We start from the raw sequence: 24,510 nt of genomic DNA on the forward strand, positions 1-24,510 counted from the left end.
ATTACTTGTACATTTATATCTACCAACTAGTTTCTTGGTACAGGTCAGGATTTATTCAATCACTTTAACTTTGTTTTAATGCTGGTGGATCTGTTACTCTTATTCTCATCTCATTCTTCTCTAACATTCAGTCCGAGATGTACCAACATTTTCTCCACACTGGGAAAGACTAAAGCCATGATATTCACTTCTCCTTACTATAGATTCCCTCTCCTCATAACCTAAATCAATTTCTCACCCAGCCATTGCCTCAGACTGCTCCCAATCTCAGAAATATTTGATCAAGTTGGACGACTACATTACAAAGATGAATTCTGTGTAACATTGGTCATTGCTGCCCTTTCCGCAGACCATTCATTGTTGAATGCTTCCAATGAAGGGAAGCATGCCATAAGCCTTTATTTTACTACATTATCTACCTGCGTTGCCACTTTTAATGATCTGTGGACGTGCACACCAAATCCCTCTGCATATCAACACTCCTAAGGGTTCTGCCATTCACTGTACAATTTCCACCTCTACCTGACCTTCCAAAATGCATCACTTTATATTTGTCCAGATTAAATTCCATCATGCTATTTGTCTGCCCATGCCTCCAACTAAATCTATATCCTGCATTTTTCTCCTACGATCCTCCTCACTGTCCATAACATGACCAATCTTTGTATCATTCAAAAATTTACTCATGAAACCAGCTACATTCTCCTCCAAATAAGGGCAAAATGGTTCAGCGCAGATGGTGAACAGATAGGATGTTTGTCAGCATAAATGGGCTGCTTTATTGTGCTTGGAGTGAAGAATCTTAAAAGTTGTTGGAGCTGTACCCATCCTGGCAAGTGGGCAGTATTCCATCACATTCCTGACTTGTGCCCTGTAGATGATGGGGCAGGCTTTAGGGAGTCAGGAGTTACATGCCACAGTACTCCAAGCCTCTGATGGCTCTTGTAGCCATAGTTTGTGCGGTTGATCCAGGTTCAGTTTCTGGTCAATGGTAAGCCCAAGGATGTTGATAGTGGGGGATTTAGTAATGACAACACCATTGAATGTCAAGGGGCAATGATTAGATTCTCTCTTATTGGTGGTGGTCATAGCCTGGCATTTTTGTGGCACAAATGTTACTTGCCACTCATCAGCCCAAGCCTGGATATTTGCCAAATCTTGCTGCATTTGGACATGGACTGCTTCAGTGTCTGAAGAGTCACAAATGTTACTGAACATTGTGCAATCATCAGCAAACATGCCCACTTCTGACCTCACAATAGGTCGGAAGGTCAATAATGAAGCAGCTGAAGATGGTTGGAGCTGGGACTCTACCCCGAGAAGCTCCTGTAGAAATGTTCTGGAGCTAAAAATAGTGAGCTTCAACGGCCACCACTATTGAGAGTTTGCCATGTGGTGTATATATACTGATTTCAGTTTTGTGAGGGTTCTTTGATAGCACACTTGTTTGACTGCAGCCTTGATGTCACTTTTATCTCACCTACAGAATTTAGAATGAATTCCTCCTCCATTCACTTCACATAATTTTTCCACCAAGACTTAATTCCTTTTGTGCATCCTAGTTATTTGATGAGTTAGCAAATACAACTTTTAGTTTTGGGGGGGGGGGGGGGTGTGGTGGTAGGGATTCCATTTCTAATCATCAGTAGCGATGCACAATTTGCTTCATGTAGGCAAGTCCAAACTCCTGCGCTTTATCTTGGCAACATGCCTTGTATTAAAAGCCAGGCACAATGCTAAACATGCATTTATTTGCTGAAAACAGTGGGACAGTCAACTTAGATATGTGATATAGGCCTGAACGTGCATTTTGGCAACAAAAATATACTATTGTCTTATATATCTTGAAGGATAGCAAGGGCTGAGAGAAAATTTCAGAAAGATAAGGGTTGCCACAATAGTAGCATGAACTTCAATCAAAAAGTTAAAAAGCAATAAATCAAACATTTAAATGAGTAATTAATAAAAATTAACCCCGTTAAAAAAAAATGCCAAATAGCAAAGCTACGGCTAATTTTGCAATTTTGGTTAACAAGGGAAGCCACATAGAGATAAAGAATCAGCCTGAATTCAAGATCATCAAGAGAGTGGGTGGTAAATGGGGTAAGATGAATTGGGTTTAACTAACGCTGACATTGGCAGGATATGGTGGGGCATAAGTGAGCAAGCCTTGCTGGAATTCACATGAAAATGGGGTTGGAAGTGAGTTGACTTCAGCCAAAGGTTTTCTCCTCTCATTGCCTGGTTTACCTCTCTCCATTTCCCTTATCTCTTTCCCAGAATTTCATTTCTTTCCCTCTCTCTATACCCCTCTCATTGTCTTTCTTACTTCATCCTCTTTAACCTCAAAAAAATAATCTGTCGGGCTTTGCATGCCAAAGAAATTCTTCCAGCACTATTACCTCACAAGCAAGCTTCTCATGGTGAAATTAAAGTGGTCAAGCTTTTTTTTTATTTCCCAGACACACTAATTGTAATTTGGTAAAGGCAAGTTCTTCTTCAAAACTGAAGTGAAAGAAAAATTAACAGGAGCAACCGAGCCACCCGACCAGAGTTCCCACCTCACTGTCAAGACGTGGCTCACACTTCCCTTCTGCTGCACTCCCATGTACTAGGCGCAACTCACATCTCTACCCCCTCACTCCAAGCCAGAGTCTCATAGAAAGACACTCATTCTCAGTATTGGCCTGAAACTCCACAACCCCTGTTTATTTCAATGAGAAGCTCGCTGATAGTTCGAGGAGAATTCCTTTCGCGTGTAACACAGATTACTTTCTTGAATTTAAAGGGGGTGGAATAAAAAGGACAGTAAAAGGGATGTGGAGAGACTTTGAGCTCCTGACAGGCTCATCAGTAAGGCGACAGCAGTGCACGGGGAAGAAAAAGAGTCTATGATGAAATACATAAAATGCTCAGGCAGGCCACCTGTGGTCATTTGGGCCATAGGTTGGGCATCCCTAAAGTACATCAGGGCACCTCATTTAAGATCCCTCTACTGCTGGAAATAATCTGTTCTTCCCTTCTTAATTTTAATTATTTCTTTCGATTAAATCCCCAACCGTCTAAGTCCTGATCAAACATCTCCCAATTTGTTTCAAGCTTTTCTTGGTGCTATTTCCTTGTACAACAGAGAATATGAGTTGAAATGAAAACAACTGCAGACACTGGAAAACTGAAATGAAGACAGAAGTTACTGAAGAAACTCAGCAGATGTGGTAGCATCTGTGGACAGAATGCAGAGTTAATGTTTTGAGTCTAGCGACCCTTCTCTATGAGTAAATATGCTGTATCGATATCCCTATTGTCTCAGTGTCATAGTGTGCAGCCTAAAACCAAACACAATACTCCAACGGCTGGTTTTGCAGATTCATCATCATGTTCTATTTTTAATATTCAACAACTCTTGCCATAAACCCCATCTTTCTTGAGCTATTTTATAGCCTCTAAAAACTTGCAGTGTTTTAATATTTAACTTAAAGTAAATTTTTCTGCTATTGCATATCAAGAAGTACTGTCCTATTCTGAGGACATTTTAAAGCCAAAATTCTTCCGGAATTGAACTCATCAAGTTTTTTTTTGCCTATATCACCGTTTTATCTGTATTACCTTGTAACTTCATTGGGTTCTCAGAATTATTTACAATCCTCCTATTTAATACTATTTGCAAGTATAGTTAAAATACAAATTCTTGTAGTGAAATCACTGATGTATGAATAGAAAAAGCTACAGAACACAAGCTTGCAGAGTGCAACTGACACATGTTCAACTATTTTGAGAAAGTAGTCCTTCTCTAACACTCTTTTGCATATCACTGTGCCAGGGATTTTCTAAAAGCATTTATATCTCCTGCATTTGCCTGGATCAGTGACCAGCTACAAGAACTCTATCAGTTTGTTAAACACAAAGCTCTTTTCTGAAATGTGTTCTGGTTGCTTGTAATTATTTTCTCCTCAAGCTGGTGAGTAATTTACTTTAAGTTGATCATGCCAAACCTTCTCCATTATAATTATTAAGCTATAGAATCAGTAACAACTTAGATTAAGATGTTTCTTTTTTAGGAAATGAGTATTAAATTGACAAACTTTGTTTCTTTGTCATACACTCAACTCTCAACAGGACCCATAAAAATTACTTCTATAATCATAGAATCATAGAGATGCACAGCATGGAAACAGACCCTTCGGTCCAACCTGTCCACGCCGACCAGATATCCCAACCCAGACTAGTCCCACCTGCCAGTACCCGGCCCAAATCCTTCCAAACCCTTCCTATTCATATACCCATCCAAATGCCTCTTAAAATGTTGCAATTGTACCAGCCTCCACCACATCCTCTGGCACCTCATCCCATATACGTACCACCCTCTGCATGAAAAGGTTGCACCTTAGGTCTTTTATATCTTTCCCCTCTCACCCTAAACCTATGCCTTCTAGTTCTGGACTCCCGAACCCCAGGGAAAAGACTTTGTCTATTTACCCAATCCATGCCCCTCATAATCCTGACAATTTGTTCCACCATTTCCCTTGGGTTTCTTGCCAGGTCTTAGAACAATGCTTGCCCTTTTGCCTCATTAACCTTTATAATTATTTCCCTTTATTTTAATATGTCATTTTACTTTTAAAGAATTTAGGATATAGCTGCTCCCTTTTTTCCTACTCTTAATTAAGTAAGCTTCAAAGCAAATTACTTATTGAACAACCCCACCAGTTTTTGCCCTCCCTTTTCTAACTAATCCACTTCCTTCATGCTCCCACCTCCTACCAAAGAATGCCAATTCTCTTTTTGTACTATTTGTCAAATATTTTAATATACATGATTTATTTTATGTTTTTTTCTTTCATTGCCCCTCTTTGCTCTCATTTTTGTTTGTTACACAAGCTCTAAGTGTTAGCTTCTTCAGTTTTAATATGCTCCAATTCCTGTTTGGGAGAATGAAGTCTTTCATTTGAAAGATAACTTGATTATAACATGTATTAACTCATCTTAGTCAACACTGGGCAAGAAAAAAAGAAATCAATGACCAGTCTCTAGTATGGGCAACCAAAGGTCAGGAAGAACATATACTCCAAAGAAGGGTCCTTCTCAGGATGGAAGTCAGTGAGTAGTGGCGTTCCACAAGGCTCAGTGTTGGGACCACAACTTTTCACTTTATATGTTAATGATCTTGATGAAGGAGCTGAGGACATTCTGTCTCCTTTTGCAGATGATACCAAGAAAGTTGAAGGGACAGGCAGTATGGAGGAAGCAAGGAGGCTACAGAAAGATTTAGACATGTTAGGAGAGTGGACAAAGTAGCAGCAGATGAAATGCAATGTGAGAAAGTGCGAGGTCGTACGTTTTGGTAGGAAGAATAGAGGCATCGACTATTTTCTAAATGGGGAGAAAATTCAGAAATATGAACTGCAAATGGACTTGGAAGTCCTAGTCCAGGTTTCTGTTAAGGTAAACCTGCAGGTTGAGTTGGTAATTAGGAAGACAAATATAATGTAATTCATCTTGAGAGGACTAGAACATAAAAACAGGGATGTACTTCTGCCACTTTAAATGTGGCCTGACCAGAGCCTTATCGAGTATTGTGGGCAATTTTGGGCACCATACCTCAAGAAATATGTACTGGCCCTGGAGCAGCTCCAGAGGAGGTTTATGACAATGATCCCAGGAATGAAAGGCTTAACATAGGAGGAAACTTTGAGTACTCTGGGACTATACTCCATGAAGTTTAGAAGGATGAGGGGGGATCTGATTCAAACTTACAGAATAGTGAACAACCTGAGTATAGTGGACGTTGGGAAGTGGATATTGGCAGGGGAGCAGAGGACCCCAGTGCATAGCTTCGAGTAAGGGGAAGACCCTTTAGAACGGAGATAAGGAGAAACTTCTTTAACCAGATAGTGGGGAGTCTGTGGAATTCACCGACATAAAAGGTTATGGAAGCCAGGTAATTGAATATATTTAAAAGAGAGAAAGAGAGATAAGCTCTCAATTGCCAAGTGGATCACTTATGGCGATAAAGCTAAAAATGGGGTTGAAAAACCTAACATTAGGATCGAATGGCAGAGCAGACCCGGTGGGCCAAATGGCCTAATTTCTACTTCTTTTTCTGATGGTCTACTTAGGAGCATGAATAAGCAATGGAAAAAGGGGAGACAACAGCCTAGTGGTATTATCAACAGACTATAAAATTCAGAGATCCAAGTAATATTCTGGAGAGCTTGGTTCAAATCCCACCATGGCTGGTAGTGGAATTTGAATTCAATTAAAAATCGGGAATTAAGATTTAGATTAATGTGGTGGACTTGTAACTGCCTCTGGGCAATTAGGAATGGGCAATAAATACTGACCAACAATACCCATATCACGTGAATGAAGGATAAAGGGTAATTTAGCCTAATCAGCCATTATGGTTGATCTGATTGCGACCTCAAATCACTTTCCTATTTACCCGAAATAAGCTTTGACTCCATTGTTAGTCTAGAATTCATCGACCCTTACCTTAAAAAAATTCAACAGTCTTGCCTACACTGCTTTCAGGGAAGAAGTTGATCAAGTCTAATAATATTTTATATTGTTTTATAGGTGATTGTAACTGGAATAGATTTAGAAAATGAGTATGCGGTACAATAGGAGTGAAAATATTATTCTGGACACAATATAGATGGTAATATTGAACAGTTGACCAATGAAACCACTAGAATGGGTGAGATTGGGTTAAATGTTATCTATCAGGCAAAAGCAGCAGCGTCAGAAAATAACAGTATGACCACAACAGGGTGCAGTTGAAGTTCAGGGTTAAAATGAAAAAAAAGAGTACAATAGAAACATTCAGCATTAGAAAGAAGATTTTTGTCCAGTTAAAGACTGATCACAGCACAGAAAGTAGCCATTTAGCCCAGCATATCTCCACTGGCTCTCTGCAACAGCAACTCAACTAGTCCTACTCCCTGCATTTCTCCTGTAGCCCTGCAATTTCTTTCTCTTCAGATAATTATTCAAAGTTTGTGAGAGCGAGCTAAAGAAACTGAATAGTGCAGGACTGTCAGATGGGAAAACAGAGGATCGTGGATTATATTTCAAAATATTATTGTATATAAGATGGATACAGAACATGAAGGAAAAGTGATGAAATCACCAGTGAAATCATGCAGGAGTAAAAGCAAAAAGAGATTGTTTTCAATGCATAAAACTATGGGTAACACGGTTGACTGAATGAACATGAAAACAAGGTGAAAAGGTTCGGCAACTGCCTTACTACATGTTAAACAGTAATAAGCATTAACAAGTCATGCATTTCTATAAATATATGAACTCAAAGTTGAAAAGGACACTGTAAATTCCAAAACAGCATGATTCAAATGACCAAGAGATTAAAAAAAAACACATACAGAGGAAACCCTGAGCAGTCTACACCTCAAAGTGGAATTAGTGTTGACTGAGGAAGTACTGAACATTTAAAATCAGGTAATAAAGATATCAAGTTCAGGTGAAATTCATTTAAATGTAATCAAAGATTTGGCTCGTAAAACTGGTCACCACTGATCACAGTCTTCAGGCAATCATTAAAAATGCAAGTAGTGCCCAGATTGGGATCAGAACACCAGTTCTAAAATAGAGCACAAAAACAATCTGAGGAACTAAATACCATCAAATTCAACATCTTTTGTGCATCCACTAACAGGAGCATAGGATTAGGACTATACCATTTAACCCCTCAATGAGATCATGTGTTAATTGCATTCATCTGCCATGGTACAATAGAGTTTTGCTAAATAATGCCAGAAAGTTACAATTCTAAGATTTTGAAAAAGTGAGGTGGCATTTGGTGCTCATTGTATAAGAGAATACCTTAATTCAACCATCCCTTGTGTGAAAGGGTGTTTCCTGATTTAACTCATGAATGCCTGGATCTGATTTTAAATATTTTCTTCTTGCCCTGGACTGACAGCAGAAAGCATTTATCTGTACCTCCTCTTTCCATATATTGTGTAGGCTCTCATAATTATCTAACTCTTGAAACCTTGGAAACATTCTAATCAATTTGTGGCACTTTTCTTCCAAAACAAAAAATCCTCTCAAGGTATGCTGTATGGATTGTACACAGTGCTCCGGATGTGGTCTAACTCCAACTCAAACAGCAAAACATTCTTTTATATTTAAGTCCTTAAACTGTAAAGCCCAACATCTCTTTAACCTTGCTGGCTTTTGCTTTCTCAAACTCTTGATTAGAGACAGTCTGGATGGAGGCACCAGAGGCTGCGATGGTGCCAGAAACTGAACATAAAGAGGACAAATCATCCAATATTTGCTCCTGCAGCCAGAGAAGATTGAACAACTACTGAAGAGAAAGCAATGTTGATGAACTGGAAAAGTTATTTTGCATTTTGACAACATGTGCACCAAAAGAACTATACCATATTAGGGAGCTGTCTTGAACAAATTAATTTGGGGTTGGAGCTAGTACTTTTTAAATTCTATTTTACCATGTCTAATTACTTGTTAATTGCTTAATGCAACTGTTGTTTTAACACATTATTTGGCAATGATTTACTCATTCCTATTGTATCCAAAGTAGGGCGCGAAACCTCAGTGAGACTCCACAAGGGACTTTCACCCTACAAACTGACAACCACATTTCAGCTTGAAAATAGAAAATGCCTAAATACTCAACAGATCAGATAGTATCCATGAGAGAAACAGTTAATATTTCAGGTTGATGAGTTTTCAGAGCTCTGATAGGAAGTCACCGACCTGAAACTTTAATGGTGATTCTCTCCACAGAAACTGCCTGACCAGCTTAGCATTTTTGCTTGTATTTCAGCATCATGTTGATTTCGAAATAGTTATCAATGAACATGGGCGGCACAGCGGTTCAGTGGTTAGCACTTCTGCCTCACAGCACCAGGGACCTGGGTGCGATTCAAACCTCGGGTGACTGTCTGTGTGGAATCTGCACATTCTCTCAGTGTCTGTGTGGGTTTCCCCTGGGTGCTCCGGTTTCCTCCCACAATCCAAAGGTGTGCAGGTTAGGAGAACTGACCATTCTAAATTGCCCATAGTGTTCAGGGATGTGCAGGTTAGGTGCATTAGCCAGGGTAAATATAGGATAGGGGAATGGGTCTTTGGAGGGTCAATGTGGACTGGTTGGGCCGAAGAGCCTGTTTCCACATTGTTGGGATTCTATGAAATCTCAAGTGTATCGACTGCCTAAGACCCAACTGTCATGGAGACAGTGAGGTCTGCAGATGCTGGAGATCAGAGTTGAGAGTGTGTTGCTGGAAAAGCACAGCAGGTCAGGCAGCATCCGAGGAGCAGGATCAATGTTTCGAACTGGAGCCCTCTGGTGTATTCCATTCGACCTCCCCCTTCCTTTGTAAAATATCTCAACTTGTTTCATCACTTTTCCTTGCTTATCCTTATGCTGTATGATCCACCTAACCCTGACACCATGGTTCTCTCAGATAATGTAATAGTTGTCTTCCTCTTTGCTATATAAACAATGGTCCTTCAGCCTTTGATATCATCCTCCATCTTACAGCACCTCTTTGTTTTTCCTGCATTCACTGCACTATCTTCCAAATCACCTTTCAACCATGCCACCTTACATAGCCTCTCCATTCCTGTCCTGGCTACAGCAACCAAAAGTGTCTATGATCATTGCTTTGCATACTTTAGTTGACCCTCCAAACACATTTTCTTTGGGCATATGTTCTGGTAACAACTTTTTCCCAGGTTTTGCAGGAGAGAAACTAAGGATGGAACTAGGAAGGCTACGAGGAAACATGAGGAAAGAGTAGCAGGCTGCGCTAAGACAAATAGTAAAATGTTCTTCAAATATATTAACAGTAAAAGATTTGCAAAGGACAAGTGGGCCCCATGAGGAACATGCAGGGTAAGTTGCTCACTGAAGCAAAGGGCATAACTGAGATACTAAATAAATACTTTGCTTCTGTCTTTACCAAATTAGAAAATGGTGACAATGGCCCAGTTGAAAATATGGGTGTTGAGCAACTGAGCAGTATAATGATACATTAAAAAAAAGGTGAAAAAAGGCTGACAGCACTCCAGATAGAGAAGTCATCAGGCCCCAGGTTTGACAATAGTCAATACAAGAATCGCATAATGTAAATAACATTTAAAGTGTTCGCGATGCAATTGTGTGAAAGCCAAAACACTTCTTAAAATTTTACACTTTAGGAGCAACGTCCCCTATTGGGTGGCACGTTGGCACAGTGGTTAGCACTGCTGCCTCACAGCGCCTGAGACCCGGGTTCAATTCCCGACTCAGGCGACTGACTGTGTGGAGTTTGCACGTTCTCCCCGTGTCTGCGTGGGTTTCCTCCGGGTGCTCCGGTTTCCTCCCACAGTCCAAAGATGTACGGGTCAGGTGAATTGGCCATGCTAAATTGCCTGTAGTGTTAGGTAAGGGGTAAATGTAAGGGTATGGGTGGGTTGCGCTTCGGCGGGTCGGCGTGGACTTGTTGGGCCAAAGGGCCTGTTTCCACACTGTAAGTAATCTAATCTAATCTAATCTACTAGCCAATTGCAATACAGCAAATTTGCGCTGACGAATTGAGCATTAGAGCAGAACAACCTGTATCTTAGATGGCTGAGAGAGGGAAGAGAACAAGTCGTGCAGCCATTGACAGAAATTTTCCAGAACTCTCTGAAAGATTAGTCCTGGAGGACTGTAAGATTGCAAATGTGACACTGTAGTTAAGGAAAGGGGAAAAGAATAACTCAAGAAACTACAGACCTGTCAGCCTGACATTCATAGTGGGAAAATGGATGGAGGCCATAATACAGGATAAGATAAATATTCACATTGAGAAAAATAAGTTAATACTAAATAGTAAACATGGCTTTGTCAAAGGCAGGTCATGTCTGACAAATTTAATGGCGTTCTTTGACAGGCAGTGGATAAGGGCAGTGCTGTGGATGTTGTTTATTTGGACTTTCAGAAAGCATTTGATAAGGTGCCACAAAATAGATTGATTTGCAAATTAGAATTATTTGGTATTTATAGGTCCTTGGCAGCATGGATTAGAAGTTGGCTAAAAGATAGGAAGCAGATGGGCTTAGAATAGGCATTTCTCAGATTGGAGAGGAGTTGAAAGTGATATTTTCTCGGGATTGAAGTCGAGACCCTTTTTTGTCTGATTTATATAAATGATCCCTTTTTTCCTGATTTATATAAATGATTTGGAGATTCGTGTTGAAATCAAAATCTTCAATTTAGCAGATGACACTAAGTCAGGGAGAATAGTGAATTGTGAAGATGAAACTGGGTAGCTTCAGAGGGACATTGACAAGTTGCCCAAATGTGCAGACACCTGACATGCATTTCCTTCATATTGTAAAATTATATAATGCTATGATACTAAGTTACTTGCAAGACACTTTCAAACTTTTAAACTGTCTAGTTTTCACCCTCTGCCTATCATCAAACCTCAAAGTTGATTACTGATTTATTCGATCACCCCTTCAATTTAATCATTGGTAAACTTATTCAGAGTAAAATACATTTTCCTCCACACTCAATACCTTTCTCATCTTTGCATGTTTATTTCATCACTGATCATATGGTCTAAACACTTCAAGTACTCTGGTTTTGCTCTCCAATGTCAAACCTCTGAACACTGCAAAATCATGCTTGAATATGCAGATAATGGTCCCCATTTTTACACTCACTTCTGTGATCTTCCACTATGTCAGTCTATCCTCACCTACATGTGCAAGAAGCTTTTGCATTTTGGTCAATGAGTTTGAGATCATCTGTCATACTGCTGCGTATCCATGACCACCAAATCAAGATTCCTCGAATGAATGCTATTCCCATGCTTAATGTTGCATCTTTTACTCAATTTTTCCTTCTTTCCTTCCCTTCTGCCCTCTTACAAGCTCATTGTTCACAAAATTGAAACTTCACCAAGTAAACACCAAGAAGCCTGAAGCCATTACCTACAACCCTGCTACAAAAAAATTTGCTCTCCATTGATTCCATTTTCCTCTCTGGTTAGTGTCTCAGGCTGATCAAGACTGTTTGCGACCTCAGTGACGTATTTTATCTTGAACTAAACTCCTGACTCAAAATTCCATCTGCAACAAAAAACCCATTTTCATATCTGTGACATTCCTTCACCTTCCCTGCCTCTGTTGCTGAAAATCACATCTATGATACATAACAGGTATCTAATAAATCTCATGTTTGTAAACCGTAAGATTCAGTATGTTCTACAGCATACTACTAATGAGCACACACTTGGAACACTTTCAACATGCTTTAAAACTTAAACTCAGATATCTGCAAAGAAAATAAAGTGACTTTTTAAACTAAAAGCCTGAGTTTGTTAAAACTTTGAAATGAACAAGAAAAGAACTCTTCAGCTTAAATCACTGGAATAAATTTAAACTACTACACTCAAAAGATATTTCGTTCATTTTATAAATATATTATTTATATTCCAAATATATGCAGGATATACTTTCAAAATCAGGTGACCAGTTAAGGTATCAATGTGTCATAAATATGTCAAAGTCATTTCAAGTATCAGACAAAAAGGTACTTGCCACAGGATGTTTGAAGAATTCATATTTGGCATAGTTTTTTCTGAATAAAAATTTACTTTCATTTCCTATTATCCATGTGGATTGTACTTGTATGACTAGTTCATGGTCTTCCAAACATCTTTCTGTAAAAAAGCATTGAGAATTTGTGAGATAAATTTCCCTGCTGAGTATGACAAGAGATATCACAGAATTTTAATGGTGTTGTAAATAATAGATATTATATTAATATTCAATTATGCAGAATGGCAGATTTCAGAGTAGTTTAAACAATTTCTGTTAAATGTTATCCTCCATGACATTGGAATCATATAAATACTTTGCTATTCATGTTGGAAAAAAGAATATATTTTGTATGTTTGAACTTAGTAGTTTCTTCAAATGATATTACGAAATAATGAGGGAATGAACCAAAAGTTAGATATATTCAGCAACTCCTCATTTAGCATTCCTAATGTGTACCTAATAAATGAACAGTTAAACAAAAATAATTTTCCCTCAAGAAAACAAATAATAAAGATGAGCTCTGTTCATGACCTGCATTTTTTCCATTAAAACAATTGGCTGCCTTGAACCTAATTGGTACAAGTACTCTACTCCCAACTCAAATGAAACTAAAATACTACAGATACTGGAGATCTGAAATGTAAACAGGTCTGGCAGCATCTGTGGACAAAAGTGGTACCATTTCAAGCCCAATGAGCTTGTGTTTCGAAGACAAGTAATTGAACTCTAAACATGAACTGTTTCTTTTCTCTCCATAGATGCTGCCAGATCTACTAAGTTTCCCCAGCACTGTTTTATTCCTGTTCCCAACAGTGACTCACCACTTCCCTCCCTGACCCTCACACTTGCCACATTCCTGCCAGAATGTACTATAAACAGGAGATATCTTAGTAGTTAAGTTTTAAAACATTTTAAAAGATTGAGTTAAGAGCGTCAACAATTCTGAATTTTGAACAACAGGACTTCAGCTGGTGGCAAACAAATATCTTTAAAGACACATTAATGAGAATGCAAGATAAATACATTCCTCAATGAACTTCAATCAGGTTATCATCACCACAAAGAAAAGTTAGTCAATTCACGAAAAATATTTTAAAAACTGAAAGTTTTGTGCAAGAATGCATATTGTTATGCATGCGACAGTGAGCAAACGAAAGAGAAAAGGTGAACTTTTGAAAAAGCCAAACTACTTCTAATGTTGCCTTGATATTGCACCGCTCATCTCTAAAAACACCCTAAAAATGATTCAGTTATGGAATTTCTTTATACTATTTTGAAGACAAATACAGTGGCCTACAGCTGGCTGTACATACATCCATTACAGCAAATAAATTAAATAATTAATCCATAGATGGTAATGGACAAGGGATGAAAGCTATCCAGAAAACCAAGGTGATTCTTAGTTCTTCCCTTACATACCCACATAAGATCCCAATAACATTCCATGCAAAGGATAATATTTCCAGTAATCCAGTACTTTCTCAAAAAGATAGAATGCTCACAGCCTGAAGTGGGATAGTAATACAGCATTCTCAACGAGACTTACAAATGCATGATATCATGCCATTCAGCATTTAATGTAGCTTGTGTGCAATTCAACAATTTCTCTCAGCACAACTAGTTTAACCTGTTGAGCAAACCTGTACCGTAAGGTATTTGTTCTGTATGTTCGATATTACAGATATTCACAGATCATCTCAGCTGCTAAACAATGAAGGCAAATGTGCCCTCAACCAAGGTGACACTTTCGTACAGTAAAGTTCTGACCAAACTTTTACAATTTGTCAGTTTCTCAGCTAACTGCCATTATAACTCACCTTGCTTCCCTTATTCCCTTTGACTGTAAATTTATTTGTTCAATTTTTTTTTAGATTAGACTTACAGTGTGGAAACAGGCCCTTCGGCCCAACAAGTCCACACCGACCCGCCGAAGCGAAACCCACCCATACCCCTACATTTACCCCTTACCTAACACTACGGGCAATTTAGCATGGCCAATTCACCTGACCCGCACATCTTTGGACTGTGGGAGGAAACCGGAGCACCCGGAGGAAACCCACGCAGACACGGGGAGAACGTGCAAACTCCACACAGTCAGTCGCCTGAGTTGGGAATTGAACCCGGGTCTCTGGCGCTGTGAGGCAGCAGTGCTAACCACTGTGCCACCGTGCCGCCCACTAATTTTTAATTGAATTTGAATTTTTAAGTTTTCAATATTCATCATTTTTCTCATAGCTGTTCTGCTTCACTTTTCTTTCCCTTGTTTTCCAAGAATTTATCTTAACTGCAAATGATTCCTGACAATTTGAAGAAAACATGCAACATTTTGAACAAGAAATGATATTCTTCACAAACCTCCAAAAATTTGACATATTTATAAATTTTGTCAAGATCATAGACGTCACTATTCTGTATTCTATACTAACGAGGGCTCCTCATCTAGATGAGAGCAAACTAGTAATTTACTTCAATCTTCAGAATATGACTCACATCTTCAAGATATTTATTCAAAAAATGTCACTTCAAACATAATTTGTATTAATTTCACATTGGTTATTCACCAGAGCCTTGTTACTACCAAAGTAAAGCACTGAACAGGACTGATCAAACTCAACAATTTGTGCAACTCTGGAGTTTTGAATTACACAGGTTTCACGGCAGTCAAATTAATCAGGTATTTTTCCCCACATGTCACCAATAGGCTAAAATTTATTTAAAATTATTTATATGGTAATTCCTAAAGTATGGTCAGAACATTTTAAGAAAGAAATGCTGCAAATTTCTAAATTAGGTGGAATATAGTATTAAAACTGTGACTTAAGAAAGTATATTTGGAGTCAGTAATGATACCTGATGATACCTTGAGAAAGTATTCAAGAGCCACAGAGATATCTATGAGGTATTTCAAAGATGTTTTATGCTGCATACCTCCATATTCTCTTTTTACCTTAAACTGTAATAATAGTAAATAATAATTATGATAAAACTTGAAAGTGTCAACTGGTAGTGCATCAGTTGAGGTCCACTGACAAAAATATTTTGAAGTTTTTCATCTGATACTTATTAGATTCACAATTCACAAGAAATACCAATGTAAAGGGAAAGCAGCAGTTCATACTGTTTGAGTAGAGAGTGATAATTGTTTGCAAGTGGACACTGATTGATAGAGGAATTGCCGTAGAGAATGCGCTAATGAGATGCCGACAGGCAGCTGGCAAGCTTTGCTTAAATTTTAACTGGGCACATTGACTGGTCCATTTATCAGGGTAATACCTTGACAACTGGATAGCTTTCACTTGTTTTGTTGACAATCATTTACTGTATATTATGCAAAGTCATGCTTGTTCCTCGAAAATACTCAGTCTTTCTCCTGATACCCTGGAAAGGCAAGTATCTCAAAATCAACAGTTGAAGCTAACCATTTCACATTGCTATTATGCAGTAGCAACATGATGGTGTTTGCCACTCCCAGAACGCTGTGGTCAAGCCAACAGGTCATTTTGCTGGGTGCATAAATGGATAATATGGAATACAAATTTCAGTGCCTGAGAGATAACAGGCATGTAAGTGTGTGTATCCCAAAGCCTTGAGGACCATATTAAGCAGCATGTCCCTTCAGCTGTTGACAACAAGCAAGGTATTTGCTATATTCAACCAGTCTGTGCTGGGTCAACTGAAAACAATATCCAACAGTAAATGTAATTCCACAATTAAACAATATTTGCTAGACAATCTTTATCATGCCCAGAAATATGCTGATAATCAATTTTTCAGTTGGACTCTCAATATGACAAACTTGTCCACACTGAAAACGTCACATTAATGTCATTTAATATGAATGTACTTAGGAAACAGAATATGTTCACACATTGCGCTTGTTTCAACTCAATAAAATAGGTGATAACCACTCTCTGCTTAAGCCTTGACCAGGGTCAGTCAACATGGGTTAACTTTAGCAAAGCTCATCAGTCATCATCCAACTGGTGCATTTTTCAAGGCAATACTTCTATCAATCAGAATCCATTTGCTAACCAATCAGGATTCTGGTCTCCTGTCGTGTAAAACATTGTTTTCCCTTGATACTTATATTTCTTGTGAAAGACTCTGACCAGTATAAAATTGATCTGATAAGTGTAAATGAAAGAAATCTACAAAATATGCTTTTTTCAGCAATAGTCCAACTTAAAATAGTAAAACCAAAACTTGTCCTTCCCCATAAGTGATCTAACTCTGAACTCAGCTTGATGCACTAATCTTGTAAACCGGGTAAAGGTAGCATGTAATGTTAACTCGTGCATCAATAATGCATTCAAATCCTGCTAACTCAGTTAAATAGTTGAAAACTAAATTTCAAAATACAATGGAACCTCGATTATCCGAAGGAGATTGCGAGGTCCCGATGGAAACATTACATCAAAGACATGTTTCTAACAGTGATCATGTCTTTTGTTTACAGTGATTAAACAGGAACTGTCTTCAAATGACTGACCTCCCGCCCTCTCTCTCCCCACACTTTCCCTGGTGTTCTACAGAGAAGTGTACCCTCAACCCACACGCCTCCCACTTCCCCAGATAATCTGACCAACACTGTACAGAACAGATGTGGAACCTTCAAAAAGGTGTAGTAAAAAGTGTGTGCACACTGTTTGGAGACTTACCCCACAAAGGCAGCAATCCGGCTGCCTTGGAGCAGGGGCAGTGCTGAACGGGGATGGGGGTGCAGGGGCAGTGTTGAATGGGGATGGGAGACCGGGAGAAGTGCTGGATGTGGATTGGGGGGGGGGGGGAGGCGCGAAGGCAGTGATGGACAGGGATGGGTGGGCGGGAGCGGTGTTGGGGCAGGAGCTCGCGTGCTGTGCTGCTGCAGTTTCCTGAATGGGGAACAGACTTTAAAAACTCTGAGTCCCAGAGGAAAGGCATTTAATCAATTAAGCAAATTTTATGAAAATAATCACTTCAACCCTCACTTTTACATACAATATCTTGAACCTGAAGCAACATATTTTTCAAGTTTCATTCCTGCTGTTCTTCTTACCAGCATCTATAAATATTTAACTACAAAGACATTTAAAAAAATGTATGTAGCCATGACTGATGAGTAGTTTATGTAAGCTTACTTTTCCAAGCTAAATGATAAAAATGAGTGATGGTCATTCAATTAATTTTGCATCTTATGCCGTTCTTACCGAGACCTAGATGTGGGTGATGTTCAATTAATGACCAATTATTGTCGTCAACACAATGACATTTGTATATCAACAGTTGGCAGACGTCTCTGGCAGTCATGTCAGATGGAAGTTCAACTGCCTTACTTGTTCCATCTTCGCTAAAAACTTTAATGATCTACCAAAAAAAGAGAAACAACTGATTTTTATCCAATAAAGAGTTTAAGGAAGATACATTGCATTATTTAAAATACTGAACACAGTTAGTACAATAATTAAGTTATTTAATGAAAGAACTATAAAATTACCAAATCTCTATCAATCAAACCTTTAAAACTAATTTCTTATTATTTAAGTTATTCAGAGCCACATGATTTACAACTGCAGGTAATACTTCCCCTCTGCAAACATTTCAAACATTAATCATTCTGTTGTAAATTTTAATGCTTTTAAAACACAGTCAATTGTGGAAAATTAATCAGTTCTACAGTAATAATTTCATTTCTGTCACTCCTTCCCCTGACATTTCAACTGAAAGAAGCCATTGAGTGTTCATATGAACTGTAGTTAAGACAGGCCTGTTAATATCATCAGCTCACATCAACAAAGACACATGACTAACATCAGAATATGAAGGAAATCTTTGGGGTAATTTGCTATGAATATCTTACCTCAGTTTGGAAAAAATAGCAGTTAGGAGAACAGGATGGCATTTTAAAAATTAAGCCTGCTGCTTTATCTAGAGTTCTTTGTCTCTTGCAAACCCTTTCAGTAATGTAGCACACTCAGGATGTTATAATGTATCAAAGGATTACTGAACCTGTCATACATACTCCCAAGAACTGACTAGTGTTGCAAGAGATTACATTACTCTAGGGTGTGTACATGATTCGGTGAGCTCTACAAAGGGTTAGTACACACAGTCAGTTAGCTAGTGAATCAAACGATGTGTGCTGACCAATCAGAGTAACCTTTTCTGGCTGATGTAATCAGTTCCCACACAGATCATTACAGTGCTCCAATTTACTTTGCCATTCTAGTCAATTTGAGAACGTGTTTCAAGAGGAATCATATATGATGTCATGAAAAATTTCAGACATATTAACAAACACAAAACAGTTCAGAAATCTGGATAAAAGTAAACACGAAATTTATAATCTATCTTATTTGCCAACTTTACCCAAACAATGGGAAGCTTTGTAGTAACTGATGTAACTTAAAACAATTTAAGCATTGCATTTGTGCAGTACCATTGGGTTTAGTCACCTGTAGCAATGACTGATTCTGGATTGCTAGCAGTTGCAAATAATTGATTTACATCCTCTACAGAACCAATATAAAATTACACTTTTTTCTACTTTGAAGCAGTGACTGCACGTAAGATGCAGCCTCATTTTAACATTTTCCAATGTAGCCCTTCCCGATCTAGTATTAAATACTGGAAATGAAGAATATATTCTTGAATCTGGCTTATTAAAACTGTGAGATGTATTTGCTATCAATGAATAAATACAACAGTAGAGATTTAAAATGACCCAAAGGAGCTGAAAATAACTATGTATGAGCAAATTTGCAACTCTGAGTTTTCCCCAATTTCAAGGAAAGGTCTGGAAAGTCAAATTCAAAATCATTGCTGGACTAAACGAGTAGACAGAGATTCAAATGACATGAACCAAGTGCCAGAGAGGCAACAGTAAACGATTAGACACTTCATATTTTCTGTCACTAACAAATAGCAATTGGATGATGCAATAACTGTATCTTCTGAAGGGAAAACCTGATCTGTTCACGTTGGTCCTTCCTAGAAATTTCCAAAGACAAGCTGTCCAAGCTTTTGCACAAAGATCACTGTGAAGTTGTCAGTGAAAGATCAATGCATACTATTTTCTTTTGAAACATTAAGCAATTTAAGTGCACAACCCCTACAAATTTTTTGGTTATCTGAGATTAGTCTGTAGAACTGTATTTCTCCAGTCTGTGTATCACACAGTCTACCATTATCACCAAGCCAGAGATCAAACCTTGGTCCAATGACAAGCATAAAAGAGCTTGTAAGCATAGCTGTTACCAATAAGCTACAAGATAGACAACAGGTAAAGTCATCATGGCTTCAGAGGACCGCAGGACTGTTCTCTCATTCAAGAGATGACTGAGGATGGTTTAACCTGAGGGTCACCACACTTCAGGTGATATATGAGATTGAGAAGGTGAGATCTTCACAGTGACCTCAGATGGAACAGTAATGTCACCTGTGCTATTGGCATCACTCGACATCCGTAGACCACCTTCCTAGTCAATTGAGCTAAGTGACCCCAGTACAAACTGCATACATGCTATACAACAAGAACAAAACACACACAAACAGAAGTTGTTGAGAAAAGTTCAACATTCTGGCAGCAGCTGTGAAGAGAAATCAAATTTAGTGTTTCGGGTCTAGTGATCCTTCCTCAGGACTGGTCAGTTAGGAAAATGTTGGTTTATATGCAGCAGATAGGCTTGGAGAGGATGCAAGGAGTAAACAACAGGTAAGGATACTGCGCAAAGAGAGAGGTAAGAACATTTGGTCAGAGAAAGGAATCGATAATGATCTGGGCTAGGAGGATGAATAGCAGATAATGGAAACTATTAGTGGCTAACAAGATAGTGTATAATGGCAAACAATGTGATAACAAGGCCTCGTGTGCGTGGTGAGGGGATCTAGGACATGGGGGAATTCATGTCCTAAAATTATTGAACTCGATATTGCGTTCAGAGGGCTACAGGGTACCTAAGAGAAAAATGAGGTGCTGTTTTGCCAGTTTGGGCTGGGTTTCACTGGAGCTCTGCAGTAAGCCCGAGACAGAGATGTTGGCCAGGAATAGGGTGTTATGTTGAACTAGCAGGTAACTGGAAGCTCAAGGTCTTCTTTGCAGGCAGAACGTAGATATTCTGCAAAGCGGTTACCCAGTCTATGTTTCATATTGACATCTTCCCAATTACCAGTTCCGAGGAAGGATCACTGCCCCCAAAACCTTAACTCTGATTCCTCTTCACAGATGCTGCCAGACCTACTGTGCTTTTCCAGCAACTTCTGTTTTTGTTTTTGATTTATAGCATCCGAAGTTCTTTTGGCTTTTATTAAGAACACACCAAATGTTTCTACAAATAATGCATCAGATTAAAGATCTGCAATCCAATCACATTCAATTGTGAATTGTGGTGGACAATTACATTTCCAACAAGATGGCAAGAATCTTCCCATCCACAATGATGGCAGATCCTAGACAAAGGGAAATGGCTTGAGCATTTACAACAATTTTCAACCAGAAGTGCAAATTCCTCTTCCCAAGGTCACAAACATCAAAGATGCCAATCTTCAGCCAATGCGTTTTACTTCACACAATTTCAATATATGACAGGGTACATGACAAACAACAAAAGATATGTCCCTTTCAGTTGAGTGCAAGAATCCAAAGGCGCTGAAGGCTTATGCTCAATAATTAACTGTACGTTGCAGTTGTAATGGAACAGCGTTGCTAAGCATTAGCATCTTTTTGACCAAGTCCAAAATTGTTTCGGGATGTCCTGTTTACAAAACTTAGGCCAACAAATCTGTAGCAATGAGTTATTGCCCGATCAGTCTTCTCTTAATCATCAGTAAAGGGATGGAAGGTGTTGTTGACAGTTCTACTGAGTATGATTTATTCAAATAACCTGAACATTCATGATTGTTTTGGTTTCTGGCAGGATAAAAACATAAGAAATAGAAGCAAGAGTTGGCCATTCCTCCCTTCAAGCTTGTCCTTCCATTCTATAAAGTTGATATCCCCCAGGCTTCAAATTCTCTTCCATACCAGCTCCTTGTAGCCCTCAACTCCATGATATTTCAATAACCTCCCACCTCCTTTAATGGTTTTAGTGATCTAGCCTCTACGATTGAGATATGGAATTTCAAACTTTCGTTAATCTCAGAAGAAATTTCAGTGCATCTCTGATTTGAACGAGTGTCCTCTTATTATTTAATATGTTCTCTAATTTGAGATCCCCTCCACTAGTGGGAGTAGCTTCTCAAATTTACTCTGTTAAGCCCCTCAGAATCTTTTACGTTTCAAGAAGATCATTTCTTATTTGTCTAATCTCCATTAATAAAGATCTAACCTGTTTAACTGTGCCTAATAAGTAAAGCCTTTCACCTTAAAAGTAAGCTTTCTCTATCCCAACTGTATCCAATGCCTGGACATCCTTACTTAGATATGGAGTCCAAACCTGTACACAGAACTCCAACATCACTATTATGGTATAAACTTGTAACAACTGTAATAATTTAACAGCTTTTTAAACTCCAAATTCCATTTGCCTTAATTACTTGCTGCACCTGCAACTAACTTGGGTTTCACACACACGAAAATCCTCTCTCCTGCACTTTTTTGGGAGTTTCTCCCCCATTTAAGTAATAGCTTACCTTGTGATTTTTCCTGCCGAAGTGATTTTTCCTCACACTTGCCTATGTCAAATTCCATCCACCAACTTTTTGCCGACTCAATTAACTATCAATATTCCCTTCCACATTCTCATTATAGCATACTCTCCCAAACATTTTGTACCATCAGCAAAATAGATTGTATAGATTGCACTCTGTACCTTCCCCCAAATCATTAATACATAAAATAAACAATTGAAGCCCAAGGACTGAGCCTTGTAGTTCTCCACTAGTTATGCCTTTCCAACTTGAAAAAGACCCATTAATCTCAATTCTGTGTCTTTTGTCTTTATGAAATGTTTTATGGAAATCCAAATACATCTAGTTGCCCTTTATCAACTCTCTTTGGTTTATTTTCAAAGAACTCAAGGAAAATCATCAAACATGATTGCTGTTGTGTCACGGGTCCTTGTTGAAACCGGTGATTCTGGAAAAGTTCCATGGAATACTATGCTTTTAGTTCTTTAAGTTTAGATCCAGTTTTATATCAGTTGGATCCACATTTCAATCTAATTTTGATTCAAATGCAGGTAAACGAATTGAACTGCAGAGTTGAGGTGAGAAAGATAACATGAGATGACATTAAACAGACCTTTCAGATTAAATCCAGTGTGGTTGTGACATACTGATCACCTCAAATCGCAGGATGTCTTTGGAGGAATTTTTCAAGGCAGGTCAAGGTTTCCTTCAATGTTCCAATGGCATTCTCTCATCATAAAGTCAAAATTGACCCTGTCTATTGGAGATTACAATGTTCTGCATCATTTGTAGCTCAAAAACTTACACACACCACATACAACCATGGATAATATTCAGGCTTGGGCTGACAGTAGTATTAATGTTACTTTACATTTATACAAGTGTTTGGCAACAATTTTCTCTAACAGGAGATTCCTCCCCTTCCATTTGACATTCAACAGCATTAATATCACAAAATTCCTCACCATCAACATTTGGGAGATTGTGATGGACTAGGAACTTTTCTATGAGCACAAATTTAGCAGAGATGAACTCACTTCCTCCCAAAGTCTTTTACCACCAGTTTTTTTTTTAATGAGAAAGGAATGATAAAATCAGTCAAAACCCTGGACATTCCCATCTAACAGTGCTGTAATACAACATATACCACGTGACTGCATTAGTTCACAGACAGCACATGATCACTTGCATTAAAGTAATTATGGATGGCTAATAACTGTTGGTCTTACTAATGACATGCACATTCCACGAATGGTTAAAAGAAGATAGAAAGCTGAAAAACTTCTTTCTGTGGTAGATGATGATAGCATCAAATATACACATAGACAACTTCAGTGAAATGATCACTAAATTTAGATTTATGCTACTATTACATAAATATAAAGTGAAGAGGAAAGGTATCGAAACAGTCAATTATTAATTGCATTACCAAATGTTGAAAAATGTTGAATGCAAAGGCCATTTTTTTTAAAACTGAAACACCTGTGAATGCTGGAAATCAGAAACAAAAAAAATGCTGAGCAGGGCTGGCAGCATCTGTGCTGAGAAATGAGAGTTAATGTTCAGGACCAGTGAGCCTTCTCAGAAGGGTCTTTTTTTTAATTTTTCTGTATTTTTGACTGAGCACTGAAATGGCAAAACCTATGTTTTAATAATGCAGGATTACAGAAAGGATTATTGCACATTTTAAAAGCATGGTACCTGACATTCATTACAAGGTACTCAAGGATGGAGGACGGGAGAAAATTCTGGTCGTAACTGCTGCTCCTTTTTTGAAGTATTTTAGGTGTTGGAGGTGATTTCCTTGAATTCCAGGAGCAGTAATTACTGTTTTATACTGTTGCATTGTTTTGGAACTTATGTTTTCTCCAAAGTCAAAACAACAGCACTTTTATAAGGGAGAGGAACAGACAAAGGAAGCACATGGTGAGGCCAGTGCAGGGGGGCGGGGGGGAGGAGAGAGAGCAAGAGAAACCCACATTGCTAACTGACAGAGCAGTGAACCTGCACAGTAAATGCCCTTGCTGTTTGAACTCATGCATCGCTGCACATCGGAATGTGCCTGGGAAAGTTAACAAATGGTAAAATTCACAACTGATCTTGAAGGAACCTGTTTGGGAGAGGTCATAGCACAGAAACAGTGGAAATTTTAAGTGTGGCCTCACAGCATGTCTGCAGTAGTGAGTACCGTGGGTCCTTCCTTGATTATAAATTTTATTGAAATAGGTCTCTTGATTGAACTTAAAATATAAGCCATAAGTATTAATTTAACCTGAGCAATGTTTTGTCGAGGAATAAGATAGTGCTATTTTCTGGGTCTGTAGATTGAAAGAAGCAAAA

The 24,510-nt window shown here is 38.5% G+C and overlaps 1 protein-coding gene across 6 annotated transcripts in view; it reads right to left on the bottom strand.

Annotated features, from left to right (window-relative positions):
* The window catches only part of grb10b (growth factor receptor-bound protein 10b), a 205,879-nt gene that overhangs the window by 45,262 nt on the left and 136,107 nt on the right, over positions 1 to 24,510 (bottom strand). For all 6 annotated transcript variants that reach the window (XM_060824834.1, XM_060824835.1, XM_060824833.1 and 3 more), the window contains 2 exons: positions 17,754 to 17,910; positions 12,565 to 12,686 (listed from right to left, as the gene is read on the bottom strand). In XM_060824834.1, coding sequence (XP_060680817.1) covers positions 12,565 to 12,686; positions 17,754 to 17,910 — 279 coding nt within the window. The remainder of the gene's footprint in view (positions 1 to 12,564; positions 12,687 to 17,753; positions 17,911 to 24,510) is intronic.

The sequence above is a fragment of the Hemiscyllium ocellatum genome, chromosome 5 (assembly GCF_020745735.1).
Source record: "Hemiscyllium ocellatum isolate sHemOce1 chromosome 5, sHemOce1.pat.X.cur, whole genome shotgun sequence".
NCBI lineage: Eukaryota > Metazoa > Chordata > Chondrichthyes > Orectolobiformes > Hemiscylliidae > Hemiscyllium > Hemiscyllium ocellatum.